General features: G+C 39.5%; 1 protein-coding gene across 1 annotated transcript; it reads left to right on the top strand.

The window, feature by feature from the left end:
- The first annotated feature begins 19,819 nt into the window (after positions 1-19,819).
- On the top strand, positions 19,820-20,689 carry LOC311502944 (histone H2B 1/2-like). Its single transcript, XM_084565406.1, has one exon. The coding sequence runs from the start codon at positions 20,096-20,098 to the stop codon at positions 20,510-20,512; it is 417 nt and encodes a 138-aa protein (XP_084421532.1). The 5' UTR covers positions 19,820-20,095; the 3' UTR covers positions 20,513-20,689.
- The last annotated feature ends 1,706 nt before the right edge of the window (positions 20,690-22,395 follow it).

Raw genomic sequence — 22,395 nt, 5'->3', positions numbered from 1 at the left:
CCACTTTGGGAACCACTGCTCTAAAGGATACTCCACTATATTTGATGTTTCGTTTCAATCAGGTCGTTTGATTTTCATATTTTGATAAAGGTTATTCAAACTGATCTTTGATCTGTTTGATTCTAAATGCTGATTCTGAACTGAACTCCAATCAAGTCAAAGCTGAAACTCCCTGTTTTATCAGCAGGTACTTTATCTTGAACTACTTCCTCGTTGATCTGATTACCTGTCGTCTCATTAGCTGTTGTCAGCCAGGTCGACCTCTCAGTGTGAGAGGTTGTTGGTGTGGTCGTTAGCGTAGCTGAAACAGACAATTGACACAAACAGCATTAACATCAGGAAGACCTCAGTCTGCTTCACATGAAACCACTTTATGTTTTATTGATCAGTTTGACAGGGCTCTCAAGTTTTGAACTGAGTTCAGAGTGAGATTTTGGCGGCGACGGCAGGAATTTGGTTGGAGTGGGGACGGGGCTTTGATCTGATAAATGACACATAAATTCACACAAATAAAAATATTTATTTAATTCAGCATTTCTTAGTGCAGGTGTGTGTGTGTGTCTGATAATGTCTGAGCTTATCAATAATATGGTATTGCATAATTTAGCCTGAGCCTTCAAGCAAAGCAGAGCTTTTTTTTTTTTTTTAAATCTCATTTTAAGTTGGTAATGTCCTTCCTAGAAGTTGGTCTCAACTGCTTTGTGAATAACGTTAAAGAAAAAACTAAGCGGTGGCCTAAGAGAAAAGCTATGTGAATAATGTGTCCTGAACTAAGACTAAAAAACAAGTGTCAGAATAGCTGCTGAAATTAACCGTGATTCAGCTGGCTAGCTAGGCTAGTTCACACACTGGTCAACTGCTAACATTACTGATTATGAGCTGCCTGAACACAATATTCCCCAGCAACAAAAATCAAATGATGAGATGACTTACAATCCGTGTATCAGTCGTTCTTTCCATTTTCAAATGGCAATCAAAAATCAAAAAATGAAAAAGTGACTGGTTATTTGTTATTTGTTTTTTAATCTAACACAAAGGGAAACAAATGGTTGGTTTTTCATATTTCAATTTTAGACTCACATCAAAAATACGAAATGGAAAAGCAGAACGACCAAGGTACGTTTTAACCGTTTGATATTTTGGTATAAATAACACATTCAAAAACCAGAAACAGGTCGTTTTTTCGTTTTTCTAATTTTGGGCAAAAAACGGAAATCGACAATTCGGCTTGATTTTTCGTTTTTTTGTTTGTACTGACAAAACAAATTTACCACTCAATATTTCGTTTCCATTGGTGGGTGGGCCTTCGGCACCCCATTGCCTCTGATTGGCTAGTGTGTTCCATCAATTATATTTGTGCTGTGCTCTTCAAAATAAAGGTCCTCGCGTACGTCTTGGTCTTTAGACAGTGAAATGTTAACACAAATATATTGCGACAGACAGACGAGACTACGTTATGATCACAGACCATACTTATACTGGCGGCTATGACGGCCTTTAGCTTCATTATGCTCTCACTCCAGCGTGTCGAATCAAGAGAAAAAGCTAGGCTAAATAAATAAAAACAATAAAGTAATGCAACAGCGTATTGTATTGACTGTTAATGTGCAGTTGATTGACTAAAACGCACCATGTCTTTTTTGAAAATGAAAGTACCATAGTATGTTTTCTGAGGATGTACTGTGAACAGTGATGTCTGCTCTCAATAATTAGAAATATCACTGGCATAATTATGACATATGGCAAGGGGAAGCACGCCAAAGGTTAGTTGCAAAAAAATGACCAGCAGGTGTCGCACTACATGAACCTTTTCATCAATAGATTTGTTCTCTCAAAAAATACAAAGAGAAATATAGATATGTTGACAGCCACAACAAACAGAGACAGTGGGAATCATATGGAGCAACTGTTGTGCTGTAAAACTTTCCTTGACATCTCATCCAGATACTTTCAGTTAGAATCAAGCTCCCACTGGACTGTAGCCCCCACAGCTGTGATCACATGGACCCACTTGATAACAGGCAAAACACACTCACTGTAATTCTGCACACTGGTTAGAGATTCATCCTACCAGATATGGTCGAGTAAAAAGAACCTCCTAGTTTTCAGGTCTACTCAAGCAGGGTGACTATATATGTACTTAACCAAATCCCTGAGTAAGAAAAAAAAAAAATGATTTTGCACAATTATGCCTGTAGCTGCTATCCATGATGCTACCTGAAGTGATTATGAAATTCAGAGAGGAAATAAAATTGGTATGTGTAATAGGTATGTGTATCAAATAAAATATTAAATCAAATTTATTTGAGTCCATCTGTATGTTTGCCCGAGTTAAAACATATTTAAATATACAGCCACTAACTTTGACTGCTGTAAAAATATATCAGATAAATATTTTTTTCAACTTTTTTTGCTCAGATCTGTTAATCAGCTTCAGCCCTGATCAAAACTACTAAATATTAAAAAATAAATCAAAATTTTAACCCTTTTAATGCCAATTTAGAAAATAAAGTCACTGATATGGGGAAAATTACACGCAAAATGACCTACTTTCAACATAAAAAATGATCGGAAACAGGAGATTTTTTACCTGTTATCACAGTCTTGGATATGTCAAAGATTAGTAACATCATTGACTTGGAAGCATATTTAGTTTTTGTGCAGCATCAGATTTTCATTAAAACTTCCTTTCATACTGTTTTTGCCCCATAGACTCCCATTATAACCACATTATTTGAATGCACAGAGATGACACTAAATAACAATGCATTTTACAATCTTGGTGATTCCCCCTGTTCAGAAGGACTCAAATTTAGCGATTTTACAGTTGACCACCAAATTGTGCCATTTACCCATTACATAGGCCTGTTGTACAAAAAGCTTAGTTTCTGTATTTGATATACGGAATTTATGAGAATATTAGTGTGTGTGTGGGTGTGTGGGCGTGTGGTGGTGGTGGGTGTGGGTGTGGTGGGTGTGTGTGGGTGGGTGTGTGTGGGGTTGTGTGTGTTCAGTCTTTAAAGCAAGACTTGCAGCATGTCATCCGGTGCACTTTGCATGTGTGTTCTCCACAACAAATGCAAGTGGCGACCGTTCTCCTTTTCAGTCCTTTGTACAACGTGCAGGTTCCCCTCTTCCCTCCTGAGCTACTGGTGACTGCTGCTGGCTCTGGCTCTGACGGGGCAGTTGCAGCAACCCGCATCTCTCTCACCAGTGCCGCAATAACTGGTGCACACGGAAGGCACTCTCCTTAGAATTGCTGGAGACACCAAAGAATTTCCCAGCTCTTCCAAGGAAAGCCTCTTCCTGAAGTGCTTTCTCTGGTTCCAGTAGGGATCCACAGCAATGAAAATAACACAAGCATTATATGCTCAGACGTCCACCATGTTAAAAAATAACACCGGTGGCCACCGTCCTCCTTTTGATGTTATAGGTGCCGACAACCTTTAAAGAACAAGAAACCAATAAGTACTGATTTCATTAACGATATGTATTTTTTTTGTTTTTCTAAAGCTGCACATAACAGTGAGAATAATCATGCAAACATTATCAACACACAAAATGCAAGCACAAGCACACAAATTCAGTAAAAATGTACAGGAATAGGATCCATGTGGTAAATATGTTCTGGCACATACCTTGTCCAGATTGTTGACACCATCTTTGCAGCGGTTGTAGGCGACGACGATGGCTTCTTCTTTGGGCCTTGTGTCACTGCTGGCTCCCGGTTCCTCGTGCTGAGCAGGATGACATTCCTGATGGATCCTGCAGCTCACTGGCATGGGGATTCAGTCTCCATAATAATTTTGAGAGCTTCTCTGATGCTGAAGTGCCTCTTTATGTTTCCTCTTGCTCTTCTCACGAGCGAATGACCACTGGGACCTTACATAGATTTACTTTGTGTTTACTCTACGTAGACTCTCTGTATTTCTGAATGCCAGGGCTACTCTTCTCAAGATCAAAAGGCCAGCAGGCCAGCAGGTGCGTAAAAACACTTGCACTCTGTTTTTGTTGACTTGTGTAGTTCTGAGAGCTGTTTTGCTTATATCAGTGTCAGTGCACAAAGGTCACACACATAATTTGAACTCACGCTCCTGAGGACAGCCCTGCAGTCACTACTTTAACCCTTTCATTTCCACCCCCCACCCCACACCCACCACCACCACACGCCCACACACACACTAATATTCTCATAAATTCCGTATATCAAATACAGAAACTAAGCTTTTTGTACAACAGGCCTATGTAATGGGTAAATGGCACAATTTGGTGGTCAACTGTAAAATCGCTAAATTTGAGTCCTTCTGAACAGGGGGAATCACCAAGATTGTAAAATGCATTGTTATTTAGTGTCATCTCTGTGCATTCAAATAATGTGGTTATAATGGGAGTCTATGGGGCAAAAACAGTATGAAAGGAAGTTTTAATGAAAATCTGATGCTGCACAAAAACTAAATATGCTTCCAAGTCAATGATGTTACTAATCTTTGACATATCCAAGACTGTGATAACAGGTAAAAAATCTCCTGTTTCCGATCATTTTTTATGTTGAAAGTAGGTCATTTTGCGTGTAATTTTCCCCATATCAGTGACTTTATTTTCTAAATTGGCATTAAAAGGGTTAAAATTTTGATTTATTTTTTAATATTTAGTAGTTTTGATCAGGGCTGAAGCTGATTAACAGATCTGAGCAAAAAAAGTTGAAAAAAATATTTATCTGATATATTTTTACAGCAGTCAAAGTTAGTGGCTGTATATTTAAATATGTTTTAACTCGGGCAAACATACAGATGGACTCAAATAAATTTGATTTAATATTTTATTTGATACACATACCTATTACACATACCAATTTTATTTCCTCTCTGAATTTCATAATCACTTCAGGTAGCATCATGGATAGCAGCTACAGGCATAATTGTGCAAAATCATTTTTTTTTTTTCTTACTCAGGGATTTGGTTAAGTACATATATAGTCACCCTGCTTGAGTAGACCTGAAAACTAGGAGGTTCTTTTTACTCGACCATATCTGGTAGGATGAATCTCTAACCAGTGTGCAGAATTACAGTGAGTGTGTTTTGCCTGTTATCAAGTGGGTCCATGTGATCACAGCTGTGGGGGCTACAGTCCAGTGGGAGCTTGATTCTAACTGAAAGTATCTGGATGAGATGTCAAGGAAAGTTTTACAGCACAACAGTTGCTCCATATGATTCCCACTGTCTCTGTTTGTTGTGGCTGTCAACATATCTATATTTCTCTTTGTATTTTTTGAGAGAACAAATCTATTGATGAAAAGGTTCATGTAGTGCGACACCTGCTGGTCATTTTTTTGCAACTAACCTTTGGCGTGCTTCCCCTTGCCATATGTCATAATTATGCCAGTGATATTTCTAATTATTGAGAGCAGACATCACTGTTCACAGTACATCCTCAGAAAACATACTATGGTACTTTCATTTTCAAAAAAGACATGGTGCGTTTTAGTCAATCAACTGCACATTAACAGTCAATACAATACGCTGTTGCATTACTTTATTGTTTTTATTTATTTAGCCTAGCTTTTTCTCTTGATTCGACACGCTGGAGTGAGAGCATAATGAAGCTAAAGGCCGTCATAGCCGCCAGTATAAGTATGGTCTGTGATCATAACGTAGTCTCGTCTGTCTGTCGCAATATATTTGTGTTACAGTTTTTCTCAATTGCTAAAACACAATTTCTGAAACCTTGCTCCATTTTCTCAAAACCTTAAACACAAAACCTCAGCTTCAAGCACGATTTACAAAACCTCTGACTCCTCTTGCAAAATCGAACTTTTGCCTCAAAACTGTTTTACGTGTGCCCAAAATGAAACTTTCGCCTCAAAACAGTTTTACGTGTGCCCAAAATGAAACTTTCGCCTCAAAACAGTTTTACGTGTGCCCAAAATGAAACTTTGGCCTCAAAACAGTTTTACCTGTGCTCAAAATCAAACACTGCTCTCGAATAATAAACAAATTGCTCAAAATTACATACACTATCAAGCAGTCAGTAAACAATACACCAAAAAATAGAAAACACATTGTTCAAAACATATAGTTCTCAGGGAGAAGTACATTTTTAATCTCAAAACAAATTTCATATGTTTCTGTCATTATACAAAAAGCTCAAAATTTATCAGAAATTACTGTTTTGCTCTTTGCATTTTTTTTTTTGTTCTTCCTCCTTCTTGTACCCTTATTTTTACAGTGCTGTACCCTGCATCTCAAAAACTTTATCTCTGTGATACTGTAATTCTTGTTCTTTGATGATATGAACCTGTAACCAGTCGAAATCTATTGAGCAGTCAGTACTGAAAACAAATGGAAAGCACAATGTTCAGGGCCATACAATTTGTTTATTGTACCATATACAGCCAACAACATGGTCTATGATTGTTGCTCGAATTTCATCGGATATTTCCACTCTTTGTCTTCCTCTTCCTCTTCCTCTTCGTCCTCCTCTTTCTCTTTCTTGCCCTCCTCCTCTTTCTCCTCGTCCCCCACCTCGCATACGCACTCGTCCTCGTCCTCTCACATAAATTCTTCTGTCCATTCTCACACTTTCTCATTCCCACTTTCAACAACCTGTTTGCTCTCTGAACTGGCTTATATTGGTTGTCACATCATTTGAAACAAGTGAAATCAGTTTTGACTGATTGTGTTCAATCAATGACATTTCTGCTCTCTTTATATGTAATTGTTGCCACTTGTGTTTACCAGTATGGATGACATGTGCATTAGAGTGCAGAATGTGTTTTAAGAATGAGAATGTGTTTAGAGTTTTGCTAAACCATGTGAAATGGTTTAAGGTATTGACAACAGACTGAACAGTTAGCTTAATGAGTTCAAGCAACTGAGAACTTTCTTCAGCCAATGGATTTTAGTGTTTTAGCAACTGAGAAAAACTGTAACATTTCACTGTCTAAAGACCAAGACGTACGCGAGGACCTTTATTTTGAAGAGCACAGCACAAATATAATTGATGGAACACACTAGCCAATCAGAGGCAATGGGGTGCCGAAGGCCCACCCACCAATGGAAACGAAATATTGAGTGGTAAATTTGTTTTGTCAGTACAAACAAAAAAACGAAAAATCAAGCCGAATTGTCGATTTCCGTTTTTTGCCCAAAATTAGAAAAACGAAAAAACGACCTGTTTCTGGTTTTTGAATGTGTTATTTATACCAAAATATCAAACGGTTAAAACGTACCTTGGTCTTTGATTGGCTGTTCCGTAGATATTCTTTTTATTTGATTGGCTGGTGCGTGATAGGCGCCTTCTGAACTGTACGGGTACCCGCTTGATTCCGACCTGTTCCACTGTTTTAAAAAATAGCGGCGCAACTTGGTGCGCGTTATTCTGGTAATTTATCTGCGTGAGAAATACAAAGTGTGGCGTGTGAGCGTGTGAACGGGTCGAAATGCGTGTGTGAGACTTGAGAGCCCATTCTGTCGTCAATAAGAAGCTTCTTTCATTCAACATTCATCTGACGTGAAGAGACTTCAACCAGAATCAGACAAAAATCAACAACAGAACAGCTGACACAAACATCAGTCAGCTGATGTGGATGTAAACGATGTTTCTTTCACTAAATCCTTACATTGTTTCCCCACGTTAGGAAACAGGAAGTTGATAAACAACTGAGGCCTAATGCTAATGCTAATGCTAATAATGAAGAATAACAACTGGATTTTCTGAGGAGAGTCTGTCTGCTGTATCGCTACATCATCATATATTAATATACCACCTGTAACCATGGTATAGAAGCAAAGGTCCGCTTCACCCACTCTGACATGAAGTCGGTGGTGTCTTGTGTTTCTGTGATTTCTTAAAAAAAATGTTCTTCATGTGTCAGACCACAGCGATTGTTTTATAATTAATATTAAATCATGTTTTAGTTTTGGATCAGGTTTTTACTAACACACTCAAATCTTATTATTTGTAGAATCATATTCTCACCTCTCTCCACACTCAGATCCATGTGATATTTCTTATCATTAAATATTCCAGGTATCTCAACTCTACATCCATATCTTCCAGCGTCGTTTTCAGTGATCTTCACTATCGTCAGAGAAACGTCTCCTTGGTCCAGTCGTCCCAGCAGCTGATACCTGCTAGAACGTCTTTCTGTCACTTTATATCCATCTGTGGAGATCAACTGATCGCTGCAGCCGCTGTTTGGTAAATCTCCTCGACCCCAACAAACTGTCAGAGCACCATATTTCTTTACATCATATTTACAGTTCAGAGTGACGCCCTGACCAGGATGACCAACAACTCTGCTGCTGCATCGAGACACTGTAGGCAAAAGAAGGACAGGAAGTTAAAAATCAAAGGCAAGTGTTTTTTATATAATTCTGACAATTCAAACACAATATTATTATATTATATTATATTATATTATATTATATTATATTGTATCTCAGCAGTAACAGATAGAGAGGCGTCTTTAAACTAACCTGAGAGCAGAGCAAGTAGCAGTACGATCTTCATGATGAACACTGAGCGCTGAGTTTGAGTGTCAATACTCAGCAACAAATTTCAACACGTCACCACACAAACACTCACTCCTCTTTCTAGCTCTGTGAGGACCCTCCATTAAAACGTGCTAGTTGCCTCCTCAACTTAATAAAAACTAGAAGCACCAGGTGCAGAAAGAAGGAAAACCACAAACAGAGTGGGTGAGACTCGGTTCTCATGAAAACCTCTGAGATGCTGCTGCTTCTCGCTGAGGACCCTTAAACTCTGTCAGAGAGGTGTTTTTATGGTTTTAAATGGAGACAGGAAGTAATTTTATTTCTAACTTTATTAGAGTCACCTGTGTTGCTGCTGATCCATCACATCATGGAGACAAGATGTTCACCTTCCTCTATAGGACGCCCAAGGTAAGGAAAGAACTGGAAAAGAAGGCTACGCATCTGTAACATCTGCATCATCTCAGCTATTCTGAATATCTGAATTTCTTTGAAGAAATATCTTGAATGTATGAAGATTTGTAACATCTCAAACATCTCAATCTCCTTTAACATCAGGGGACTCCCTGAGGTTGGCTCTTCAGATATGCTGTCCTCATACATAAGCAGCATGAACCTTTAGCAGACAATGATGGAGATGAAATGTTATCAGGATCAGATTAGACGTCAGTTATCTGCTGAGAGCAACGTTAGCACTGAGGCTGTTTATTAATGTGGCTAACGCTTCTGAGAAATTATGTTCCTGCTGTTTTGACACATCCATTCGCTCATAGAGTAATGTGTAGAGCTGGAGCAGTGGGGGGCGGCCTCTAAGCAGGTTTACACATTCAAAAAATTATGTAAAAATTGGTCACTGGTACTAGTATGTGCAACAAAACAGACGTGTAGGTCTCTGTATCAAACAAAAGAGTATAATTTAAATGGTTTAATCATGGCAAATATATAAGAATGTAATGCATTTATTTACCTCACATGTTCAGTACTAGACCTGTGAATAAATGCTTTGTTTCCCAAACTCTTAAAAACAACCACATCACTATGGGCTTTTCTTCCATAAATGATTTAAATTACATTTTTTTTCAGTCGCTAGCGTTTGTCCAATCAGTTGTCACATTTTCAAGGGAGAGCAAAAAAGGGCAAGCTTTTTATTGCCATATTAAAGGCAATCATGCTGAAATGACCAGAACACACATAACTACATAATCACAATCACAACAATGTGCTCTCACATTTGAATTAAACTGAAACACTAAACTTTTTTTTTTATCAAATTATTTTCATTTGAACAAACAAATAATGTACAGCCACTGAGCATAACGTTACATCATCTCCCCCCCATACATAGGGTGAAAAGTAATCGGCTGTAAAATATATATATATATATATATATAATCGAAGGGAGGCTTAAACACACAACAATAAGCAAAGGAGAAAAACAAAAATGAAAAAGTGACTTGTGCGATAGCTAATATAGACATACTGACTGATTCAAGATGTCAGATGAGGTAGATCAGATCAGGGACGGACTGGCCATCTGGCCCACCAGGCATTTTCCTGGTGGGCCAGCGTGCTATTTGGGCCGTTACTGCAGACACTTTTGTTTTAATTAACATATTGGTTAGGGTTAGTTGGTTATTTTTCGGGGGCGGCACAGTGGCGTGGTGGCTAGCACTGATGCCTCACAGCAAGAAGGTTCCAGGGCCGATTGGGCCTTTCTGTGTGGAGTGTGCATGTTCTCCCTGTGTCTGCGTGGGTTCTCTCCAGGTACTCCAGCTTCCTCCCACCATCCAAAGACATCCTCATTAATTTAATTAGTAATTCTACATTGTTCTGTAGGTGTGAGTGTGAGTGGTTGTCTGTCTCTCTGTGTTAGCCCTGTGATAGACAGCTGGGTGAGTGAGTATTATTTTCTCGGGGCTGGACCGATCATATCATGAAACACCTCCTTCCTTTGGCTCGTTGCGTTGGTGTACAGTGCTGTAGGATGAACATAATGTTATCCTGAACTAAATAGTCTTGAATGTGAAAACACTTTTTTAAAACCACTATTCACCAACAATAACAGTAAGTCAGCGAGCAGCATTCTACTTTCATTATTGGACTATTATTGTTTGTGGGGTGAGTAGTAGGCTAGCCCAAGGCTATGGTACTTTTTGGCCCTGGGAAAATGTGTTAGGCAGTTTTTATGTAAGTTGTTAGTGACAATGAACAGAAATGAAAGAAAATCGCACTTTCAAAATGTATATGTTATGCCAATGCTGTGCGCCTCTTTACAAGAGAATCCAATAATTCTATCCATATTTATAAATGTAAAGCCACCACTCACCAACATGAAAAGTGAGTCATCGGGCAGCATTCTGACTTCGTTATTAGGCTATTAATTGTTTAACTAGTAGGCCTAGGCTAAGCTACTTTTTAGGCCTGGAAAAATGAGTTTGGATCAGTTTTTATGTAGCCTAGGTGGTTAAACACAATGTAGGCTACAATGAAAGAACATCACTTTTTAAAATTACATAATTTTGTTCATTGCCAGTGTTGTATCAATGCAGCTGTGTGTCTGTTTATCAGAGAATCCAATAATTCTGGACCTGACTATATCCTCACCCCACAGTCTCTATTCAAGTTTTGTTGAGCTAGGTTGAGATAGCATCCCCAGAAGAGAAGAGTGTTACTGAGAGAGAGGAGAGTGTTTGCGACAGTGAGGAGAGACACAGTGAGAAAGCAGGCCATAGATTACTTTGCCCGTCCTGAGCCTTCTATGTTACAGAGCTTTTTGGATCACCACCCACAACAAAATGACAGAAATCCAGTAGTGCAAAGGGTATTTACCAGTAAAAACAGATGAATGCTGCTTTAAGATTCATTACTGTGATTGAGTGGTGGAGTATACATTTTTGTAGTGTTAATATATTGACACTTTTGGAAGTATTTGGAAGTATCTCACGGATTCCCGTTAACACATTGCATGCCTTAAGGTACGTGGTTTTAAGGAGTTGCACAGTTGGTATACACATTCAAGAGACCAAAAAGAACGAAAAGGTGTGCGTTATCGAATTTGGTGGGTCTATCTGGTATAACATGCCAGGGCATCAGAGGAAACGACCTGAGGCTGATTCCACACCGTCCAGCTCATCCTCCACCGGGCAGATGTTAAATCAAAAGATATTTGAATGGAGTTTGGTGTGGACTCTTCTCAGCTGTACAGGAAACAGGTTTTTGAACATACAGACAAATATAAAAGCCTACTGTAGAATAACTAGTTCATGTCTTTGTTCCTGTGAAAACAACAAATAAAAGCAGAAGAAGAAGAAGAGGTGATAATGTTACCTGTCTGAGAGGAAGACTCAAACACTGGTTTTTATTTTGATGTCTCAGACACAGGAAATACTTGTTTTTCTTTTTATTTGTTTTTTATTTGAAGTTATTTTAGCTGCATTTCATGCTTGTAAAATGTCATACAAATAAAATTCCAGAGCATCTTTTATACCCGTTCATGCAGACGTTCATGTCATGTTCAACTGAGCAGCTGCAGTTCAGTAGTTTAGCCGCCAGGAGGAGACAAACAACATCAAACAGGTACAGATTTGACACTGATTCTGATCATGTTAAATAACACAAAGACAAAGAGACAGAACTAAAACACTGATTATAAAGACCTGCCAGGAACAGCAAGAGAATGTCCTATCCCCAATGTCCTATCAGCGTTTTATTAAATTAAAGACTCAGAAATACGCGGAGAGCAAATCTCTGGAGGTTAATTTAATGATGTCTGTTGGATAACTGAACATTCTTTAAAGATTTACTGAACATTTTCTGAAAATTATGGTAAAGTTAGCCTAATATGGCTTCTGGTAACTTGTGGTAAGCTAACGATGAACATATGAGTTTTATTAATTTTAGGTTTAGTTTCAGGAAAAACATTTTCTGTTTTGTTTAAATATGACATAAAATTAATGTTGTTAATTGCAGTTGGACTAATGTAATAATTAAAAGTTGACAAAAATTAAATGGCTTTTTGTTGACTAAAACTAAGATACAATTGACTGAAATGTAGAAAACTGAGACTAAATCAAAAATGTCTCTTTCCATAAACATTGGTTCTCTGAAGGTTATTAAACAATATCTGAAAGTTCTGTAAAGATTTACTGAAGGTTCTCTGAAGGCTGTTGGTAAATGGCCTTGTTTTTATATAGCAATTTTCTACTTATTGTTACTCAAAGCGCTTTACAGTCACTGACGCATCTACCCATTCGCTCAACACAAGCACACACACATTCACACATCAGTGCCACACACTGGGGGCAACTGATGTTTGAGTGTCTTCCTCAAGGACACTTCAGCATGTTGCACATTCTAGGGATCGAACTGTTAACCCTCTGGTTCGTGGACAACCCACACTAACGACTGAGCCACAGCCGCACATGTTGCTTTCACTCTCCAGCATTGTAGAACAAATGAAGACGACTGCTGGTGTTGATATATACATATATTGTATACTATTTATATAATACAATGCCAAAAGTTGACCTGACATGGAGGTTGTTAACAAACTGGTGATTACTGCATCGGTTGTGAACACAGCAAGAATGAGTGAAGCTCTGTGGCTGGATATTTCCCACAGCAGTGCTCTCTGGGATTTGTAGTGGAGCTGAATGTGTTCAGAGTTCATTCATTAAACAACTCCTTTAATGCTCAGAGGCAGGACTGTGGGCAGAGCTTCTGCACTCAGGGGCAGTACTCGTAGTCTCCGCCCCTGTCTCCTCCCCCGTCTATATCATAGACGTTCTCCACTGCAGAGCCTTGACTGTGCAGATGCAGGGTTGATGAGGTGGAAGTGAACTGGACTGGAGTGCTGACCTGCTGCTGGACGCTGAGACACAAACGCAACTTTAATCCATAATGAACAAAAAACATCTGTCAGAATTAAAAAGGTTTTGAGATTTTGTTCAGTGTTTCCTTCGACATTTATCTTTTAGTGTTTCCAAAAAGGTAATTTGACTGTGAAGATTGTTAGTTTTTGTCGCTCCTCACTTTGATGTTCTTGGATATAAGAGGACAGAACAGAGCTGTTACTCAGTGAGTCATTTCCTCTGAGGTGTTTCTGTTTCTGCTCAAACAAAAGGTTTTCTGAAGGATACCTGAATGTTCTCATGAATGTTTTGTGAAAATTAATTTAACGTTTTTTTAAGGTGAACTTCAAATCCTCTGGAGGTTAACTGGAATTTCTCTAAAATGTGAAGGTTTTCTTTTCGTTAACTGAATAAACTAAAGAACTTTTCTGAAGGTTCTTTGAAAGTTAACTCTGTATTCTCTGTTGATATTTTTATATATATATTTTTTAACATTTCGTGTTTCAAAGTTCATCAGGAGATTTGATGACTAGATGGAGAGGATCGTTAGTTGTGATCCCTCTTGACATTTTCATTGTCACGTTTTTGGTTATAAGACAGCAGGAAGAACCTCAGCGTTACTTATTAAGGTCAACTAGTCACTTTCTGGTTAGTCACATGAGCGTGAAAATTGCGGCCGTGACATTTCCAAAATGAAAACACATGAAACCTCAGAGGTTTCAAAGTTTCTGTTTCTGCTCAAAGACGAAGCAATGGAAACTGAAAACTTGCTGCTCCTGATGACCAAAATGTAATGGTTCTCAATTGTTTTAGAGATGATATCACTCTGGAAACAGTTGGAGCAGATGTTTAGTCTAAGATGTATAGATATTCTTCAAACCCTAGTCTTCTAATAATCAGTTGCAGCTTTAAACAATCAGCTGATTAGATTATTGATCAGTCTGGCTTCAGTCTGAGCTTTCAACCATTGTCACGTGGTTTTCATCTGCAGCTGATCATCTGATCTTTTCTCGTCTTTTCTTGTCCGAGTGGAAAGAATAAAGGTTGTGGGTTGTGTTCGGCTCTGAGTTTCTGAAATTTGCCGTGTGGTTTTCTGATCTTATTCTCATTCTTGAGTTTCAGTTTTAACACACTCTGTCGTACAGCACAGCTGAGTCAGTAACGGCCAGAATTTAAGACGCCAGTGTTCAGAAAAATTAGGGATTGGAACATTAAATATGAGTCACTCACAGTTTGTCGATTCGCCGACATCTTCTGGCTGCTGAGACACAAACAGGATAATCAGAGAGAAATTCGCCTTCGTGACACAAACTTTGGAGAACTTCAGCTTTGGAAAAACTTTAAATCCGCGGAACTCACCGATGACGACGAGTGCAGCGACCAGAACCATGGACCCAAACAGAACGCACACCAGAACCACTATCAGACCATTGGCTTCCTGTAACAAAGAGAAAAAATAGGGTCTCTATCTTTGTATGAAACTTGAATTGACATAATGAATTTCCAAACACTAAACTTCAGCACAAGGCCAAACCTAGCCTCATCCCTACCCCTAGCATTAGGCTACTCCTACACCAAGCGTCAACCCTAGCCTCAACCGTAATCCGAACCAAGTGAGCTTCTTTGAAATTCTTTTTTTTATGTATGTTCATTTTATTTTTTATGTTTTGCACTTGTTAAATCTACAGGAAGTGATTCCTCACACAGGAAGACTTCATGTTTGTCACCTCGGTATTCTTGATGTCGCTGAAGGAGGAAGATGCGATGTTGTCGTCCATGGAGGTCATGTGACCTGCAGGTAGAGGAAACGAAAGCAGATGATTTTAAGACAGCTGTGTCAGCAGCAGGACGTCATGAGCAACAGATATAACTGGACTCTTGATTCAAGGAAGCAGAACTTGAAGACTAAACTCTGGTCCTCCGGTCAAATCTGACGTCAGTTGGAAAATAAGGAACTGACTCAATCCAAACATTCATTCATTCATTCATTCATCTTCTGTAACGGCTTATTCCTGTGAAGGGTCGCGGGGCCTGCTGGACGGCGAGAGGCGGGGTACACCCTGGACAGGTCGCCAGTCTATCGCAGGGCTAACACAGAGAGACACACACATTCAATTTAGAATCACCAATTAACCTAATGAGCATGTCTTTGGACAGTGGGAGGAAGCCGGGGTACCCGACACAGGGAGAACATGCAAACTCCACACAGAAAGGCCCAGTCGGCCCATGGATTCGAACCCGGGACCTTACTTGCTGTGAGGCATCAGTGTTAACCACCTCTCCACTGTGCCGCCCCTCAATCCAAACATTTGACTATGAATCTTTGTGTTTTCATCAGTTCTGTCTCAACAAACTAAAGCGGCATGATCAACTGGGATAGAAACACATCCTCTACAGGAGATGCCACTATATTGGATGTTTCGTTCCAATCAGGTCATTTGATTTTCATGTGTTGATAAAGCTCATTCAAACTGATCTGAGATCTGTTTGATTCTAAATGCTGATTCTGAACTGAACTCTAATGAAATCAAAGCTGAAACACCTCGTTTTATTAACAGGTACTTTATCTTGAACTACCTCCTCGTTGATCTGATTACCTGTCGTCCCATTAGCTGTTGTCTGCCAGGTCGACGTCTCAGTGTGAGAGGTTGTTGGTGTGGTTGTTGGCGGTGTGGTTGTTGGCGTAGCTGAAACAGACAATTGACACAAACAGCATTAACATCAGGAAGACCTCAGTCTGCTTCACATGAAACCACTTTATGTTTTATCGATCAGTTTGATTTGTCGTCAGTAAGAGGATCCTTTCATTCAGTGTTTATCTGACGTTAGGAAACGTCAACCAGAATCAGACAAGAATCAACAACAGAACAGCTGAGACACACACTTCTGATGAGCTAAGCCAACGTAGCACAATCACCTGATGTCGACGTAAACGTTGACGTTTCTTTCACTAAATCCTTATGTTGTTTCCCCATGTTAGGAAAAAGAAAGTTAATGAACAACTGAGGGCTAATGCTAATAATGAAGAATAATAACTGGATTTGCTGAGGAGAGTCTGTCTGCTGTATCGCTACATCATTGTATATTAATATACCACCTGTAATCATGGAATAGAAGCACACGTCCGCTTTACTCACAGACATGAAGTTTGTGTTTCTGTGAATTTCTTTTTTAAAAAATGTTCTTCATGTTTCACACCACAGCGATTGTTTATAATATTAAATCATGTTTTAGTTTTGGATCAGGTTTTTACTAACAGACTCAAATCTTATTATTTGTAGAATCATATTCTCACCTCTCTCCACACTCAGATCCATGTGATATTTATCATCATTAAATGGTCCAGGTATCATCACTCTACATCCATATCTTCCAGCGTCGTCTTCAGTGATCTTCACTATCGTCAGAGAAACGTCTCCTTGGTCCAGTCGTCCCAGTAGCTGATACCTGCTAGAACGTCTTTCTGTCACTTTATATCCATCTGTGTAGATCAGCTGATCGTTGCAGCCGCTGTTTGGTATATCTCCTCGACCCCAACAAACTGTCAGAGCATCATGTTTCTTTATATCATATGTACACTTCAGAGTGACGTTCTGACCAGGATGACCAACAACTCTGCTGCTGCTGCATCGAGACACTGTAGGCAAAAGAAGGACAGGAAGTTAAAATTCAGCTCAGTTATTGTCTCATTATTGTCTGAGAGCAACTATTTGTTTCATCTGGGATTTATTAAAATCACCAGCTGAAAATCTGATAATTAAACTACATAAAATCTGAGCTGCAGGTTTGATACATATTATATGATATTATATTATATTATTTATCTCAGCAGTAACAGATAGAGAGGAGTCTTTAAACAAACCTGAGAGCAGAGCGAGCAGCAGTACGATCTTCATGATGAACACTGAGCGCTGAGTGTGTGAATACTCAGCAACAAATTTCACACAACACATCACCACACAAACACTCACTCCTCTTTCTAGCTCTGTGAGGACCCTCCATTAAAACGTGCCAGTTGCCTCCTCAACTTAATAAAAACTAGAAGCCCCCACTGCAGAAAGAAGGAAAACCACAAACAGACTGGGTGAGACCTGGTTCTCATGAAAGCCACTGAGATGCTGCTGCTTCTCACTGAGGATCCTTAATCTCTACTACTTATTTATTCGAAGGCCAGAGTCAGAGAGGTGTTTTTATGGTTTTAAATGGAGACAGGAAGTGATTTTATTTCTAACTTTATTAGACTCATCTGTGTTGCTGCTGATCCATCACATCATGGAGACAAGATGTTCACCTTCCTCTACAGGACGCTCAAGATAAGGAAAGAACTGGAAAAGCAGGCTACGCAACATCTGGGACATCTGCATCATCTCAGCTATTTTGAACATCTGAATTTCTTTGAAGATCTGAAATATCGTGACTGTATGAATCTCCTTTAACATCAAGGGAGTCCCTGAGGCTGTCTGCTGTCCTCATACATCAGCAGCATGCACCTGGAGCAGACAACGATGGAGATGAAACATTATCAGGATCAGACATCAGTGATCTGCTGAGAGCAGTATTAGCTACATTAGCCCTGAGTCTGTTCATTAATGTGACAGCGCCACCAAGATTCCCCTCGCACTGTTGTTGTTCTGATGTGAATATGTATGAATTCCTTAACAACCACTCCATACACCCTAGCAACCAGCTGTCACTATGACAACAAGATGCTCTACATAAATTATAATTTAATGTAATGTAATGAGAAACTCTAAAGAAAGTGACAACACAATGGAATCTAGAACATTGTCTGACGAGCAGTGACCTGAAAATGTAGTTGTGTAATATTACCAGGGTAGACAGGGTGTAGTTGGCTGGCCACGGTTTCATACCACGATGAGCTTGTGACTTCCTGTTTGCAACATTTGCTGTCAACTGCTTGCTGTTTCAGAACCTAGCAACAATCTTAAGATGTGAAGATGAGAAAACAACAAACAAACAAAGAAACAAACAAAAAAGACAGCAAGTCTTAAGTCGCACTGGATAATGTTAATAAATCTTATTCTCAGCATCAAGTTAAAAAGACTCAAAGGCTGCAATACCACCTTATTCATTCATTTATTTGATAGGGACGGTGCACATCAGTGAACATCTATTCAGACAGCAATAGATGTAAATATGCCGAATTATAGCAACAAGGCTAATTTGCATCTGCAGTCCTTAGGCAGGTCACAGAAAAACATGATAAGACATAGGGCAGGACAATAGATCACAGTAAGAGCACATCACAAGACAGTACATTACTAAGAAAACAGAAGTCAATGGTTACAAGACTGGTTTGCTTTCAACTACTGCTTGAGGTTTGTAATGTGGGACACTCCCTTATAGGGAGTGGAAGACTGTTACTGGCCTTTACAGAAAGCATTTTGTCCAAAGGCTGTTTTTCTGTGTGGGACCTCACAGTCCCCTCTTGATGAGGTCCTGGTCCTGAGACTGTGGTGAGCCCTTTTCTTTTCAAGAAAGTCAGACATGGGATGTGGGGCTAGTCCATGCAACTTTTGTTTTGGCCAGGCAGTGTATGCTTCTATTTCTAATAGATAGAATCTATAAATATACTCTGCTGGCACCTCTTCTCTTTCACTCGGTCTTGCTTTTTTTTAAGTTAGCCAGCAACAAAACCAAACTTTGTCTTGTCAAGTCTGTGAAGGTTCTCAGTTTTCCAGGTCATTGTATACTGACTGTATTGATCCCCGAGGGGAAATTATGTTCCGGCTGTTTTGACCCATCCATTCATTCAGAGAGCAATGTGTAGAGTTGGACCAGTGGGCGGCAGCCTCTAAGCAGGTTTACACATTCAAACATTTAGGTAAAAGTTGGTCACTGGTACTAGTATGTGCACCAAATCAGACGTGTAGGTCTCGGTATCAAATAAAAAAGTATGGTTTAAATAGTTTTATATCTACCCTGGTCACAAGATTCACGCTTCTTACTGATGTCCACAACCACTTTATTCTGGAACAAAAAATACATATTTCATATTCAACGTTCTCAGAAATTACTCTCTTGTACAAACGTAAACAAGCTTCAGTATTCAGAATAATTACCGTGTACGCCTGGTTAGCCAGCAGTAGATAGTCTTCTCTCATCTCTTGTCCACATCCTGCCGCTCACGTTACTCAAAACCGGAAGTGACCTCTCACAACAATTTTAACTTTAAGAAAAAAATTCAGTAAAGTCCAATATAATTTTCATGAGTTACACTGCAAAAGGTTTCATCATAAATTTATGTAAACAATAAAAACACAATCAGAAATAAAATATACCGATCTCACCCTAACTTCCGGTGTTGCCATGGTAACACGTAGCCATTCCCAATTTCTTAGAAACAGCCACATCACTGTAACTATGGGCTTTTCTTCCATATTTAAAAGATTTAGATGAAATGACCAGATTTCTATTTATTCAATGTAAACTTGTGTTATGTTGTGTTATGATTCTAGTTTCAATTCTTTATTCAGAAGACTGTATCTAAACATGAGTCAAAAACTAATAGGAATGTAGGTTATTAATCTACAGTGTTTAATCAGTATCATCATGTTGGTAAAAATAAATGTAGAATATTGTAGGCCTTCTGTTTCAGGAAGTCATTTCAAACTATTCAGCGCAGGAATAACGGTTAAACTGCACATGCGCAGTCTCATTCAGAAAACAACCAATCGTTGTCAAGCAACAGCACAGCATGATTTACATGTAGTGGATATAAATCCAGCGCCATGCGCCGCTTCACAGTATCTTTTGAGGACGTAAAAGAAGTAATCATGCCTGATCCAGTTAAAGCGCCCAAGAAGGGCTCCAAGAAAGCCGTGACCAAGACCGCCGCTAAAGGCGGAAAGAAAAGGAGAAAGACTAGGAAGGAGAGCTACGCCATCTATGTGTACAAGGTATTGAAGCAGGTTCACCCCGACACCGGTATCTCCTCCAAGGCAATGAGCATCATGAACTCGTTCGTCAGCGACATCTTCGAGCGGATCGCCGGTGAGGCCTCCCGTCTGGCTCACTACAACAAGCGCTCCACTATCACCTCCAGGGAGATCCAGACCGCCGTCCGCCTGCTGCTCCCCGGAGAGCTGGCTAAGCACGCTGTGTCTGAGGGCACAAAGGCTGTCACCAAGTACACCAGCTCCAAGTAAACTGCTGTTCTAAAGCAAACAACAAAGGCTCTTTTAAGAGCCACTCACTACAACTCTAGAGAATCTTACCTTTTTTAAAAAAACAAAACAAGGGACTAGAAGATGCTACATGCAATGAGCTTTAGAGTTTATTAAATGATCAGCAGAATTTATACTTATGTCAAACATTTTAATGAAAATTGTTTAAATACACTCTGTACAGGAAGTAATCTATGTATTTCATTAATTTTCTAGAATAGGGTTCTTGGTTTTTTTTTTTTTTTTTTTTTTTTTTTTTTTGTTATTTGTTTGGTGCACACCCCCACATCTTGGGACAGGGCAAAGAAAGGCAAGCTTTTTATTGCCATATTACATGCATGTTTAATCTTGCTGAAATGACCAGAATATGCATAACTACATAACGATCACAACAATGTGCTCACATTTGAATTGAACTGAAACACTAACCTTTTTTATTTTATCAAATTATTTTCATTCAAATGAACAATGTACAGCCACTGAGCATATGTTACATCATCACCTTCCCACCCCATGCATAGGGTGAAAAGTAATCGGCTGTAAAAAAATAAATAAATAAAATATATATAATCGAAGGGAGCAGTGGCGGCTGGTGAATTTTGTATTAGGGGGGGCGCAAAGTTTGTAAATCAAACCCCTGTAGGAGGCTCTGGGGGCATCCTCCCCCAGTAGATTTTTGTGATTTTCACGTACAAACTAAGCATTCTGGTGCATTCTGACAAAATAATAAAGACAAAATAGAACATCTCCTTACAAAGACAAATGGGGCCATGGAACTAAGTTTTAACTTAATTTATTTGCCTTGTAAAATCCAGCAAGTTTAAAAATGCTAATACATCAAACATTTTAATCGCATATAAATATTTGACCTGAGAACAGTTATTTTTTCATATGGATTTTTAGTATACCATTGAATAATGACTGAAATTTCCCATCCAAGGGGCCAACCAAAGCGGTCTCATCAGCTTCTTCGTTCATGTTCACTGTGGTTTGTAGTCTGAAGTAACCATAGACATACACTATATTACCAAAAGTATTTGCTCACCCATTCAAATGATCAGAATCAGGTGTTCTAATCACTTGGCCTGGCCCCAGGTGTATAAATTCAAGCACTCAGGCATGCAGACTGTGAAACAAGACATTTGTGAAAGAATGGGCCGCTCTCAGGAGCTCAGTGAATTCCAGCGTGGAACTGTCATAGGATGCCACTTGTGCAACAAATCCAGTCGTGAAATTTTCTCGCTCCTAAATATTCCACAGTCAACTGTCAGCTCTATTATAACAAAATGGAAGCGTTTGGGAAAAACAGCAACTCAGCCACGAAGTGGTAGGCCACGTAAAGTGACGGAGAGGGGTCAGCGGATGCTGAAGCGCATAGTGCAAAGAGGTCGCCGACTTTCTGCACAGTCAATTGCTACAGAGCTACAAACTTCATGTGACCTTCAGATTAGCCCAAGTACAGTACGCAGAGAGCTTCATGGAATGGGTTTCCATGGCCGAGCAGCTGCAGCCAAGCCACACATCACCAAGTGCAATGCAAGGCGTCGGATGCAATGGTGTAAAGCACGCCGCCACTGGCCTCTAGAGCAGTGGAGACGCGTTCTCTGGAGTGATGAATCACGCTTTTCCATCTGGCAATCTGATGGACGAGTCTGGGTTTGGAGGTTGCCAGGAGAACGGTACATTTCAGATTGCATTGTGCCAACTGTGAAATTTGGTGGAGGAGGAATTATGGTATGGGGTTGTTTTTCAGGAGCTGGGCTTGGCCCCTTAGTTCCAGTGAAAGGAACATTGAATGCTTCAGGATACCAAAACATTTTGGACAATTCCATGCTCCCAACCTTGTGGGAACAGTTTGGAGCGGG

This window comes from Chelon labrosus (assembly GCF_963514085.1).
Source record: "Chelon labrosus genome assembly, chromosome: 17".
NCBI classification, from domain to species: domain Eukaryota; kingdom Metazoa; phylum Chordata; class Actinopteri; order Mugiliformes; family Mugilidae; genus Chelon; species Chelon labrosus.
Note: the sequence above shows the minus strand (reverse complement) of the source record. Positions and strands in the feature narration are given on the sequence as shown.

Coding starts and splice junctions, on each gene's coding strand:
- LOC311502944 (XM_084565406.1), top strand. CDS start 20,096: ATGCGCCGCTTCACAGTATCTTTTGAGGACGTAAAAGAAGTAATCATG.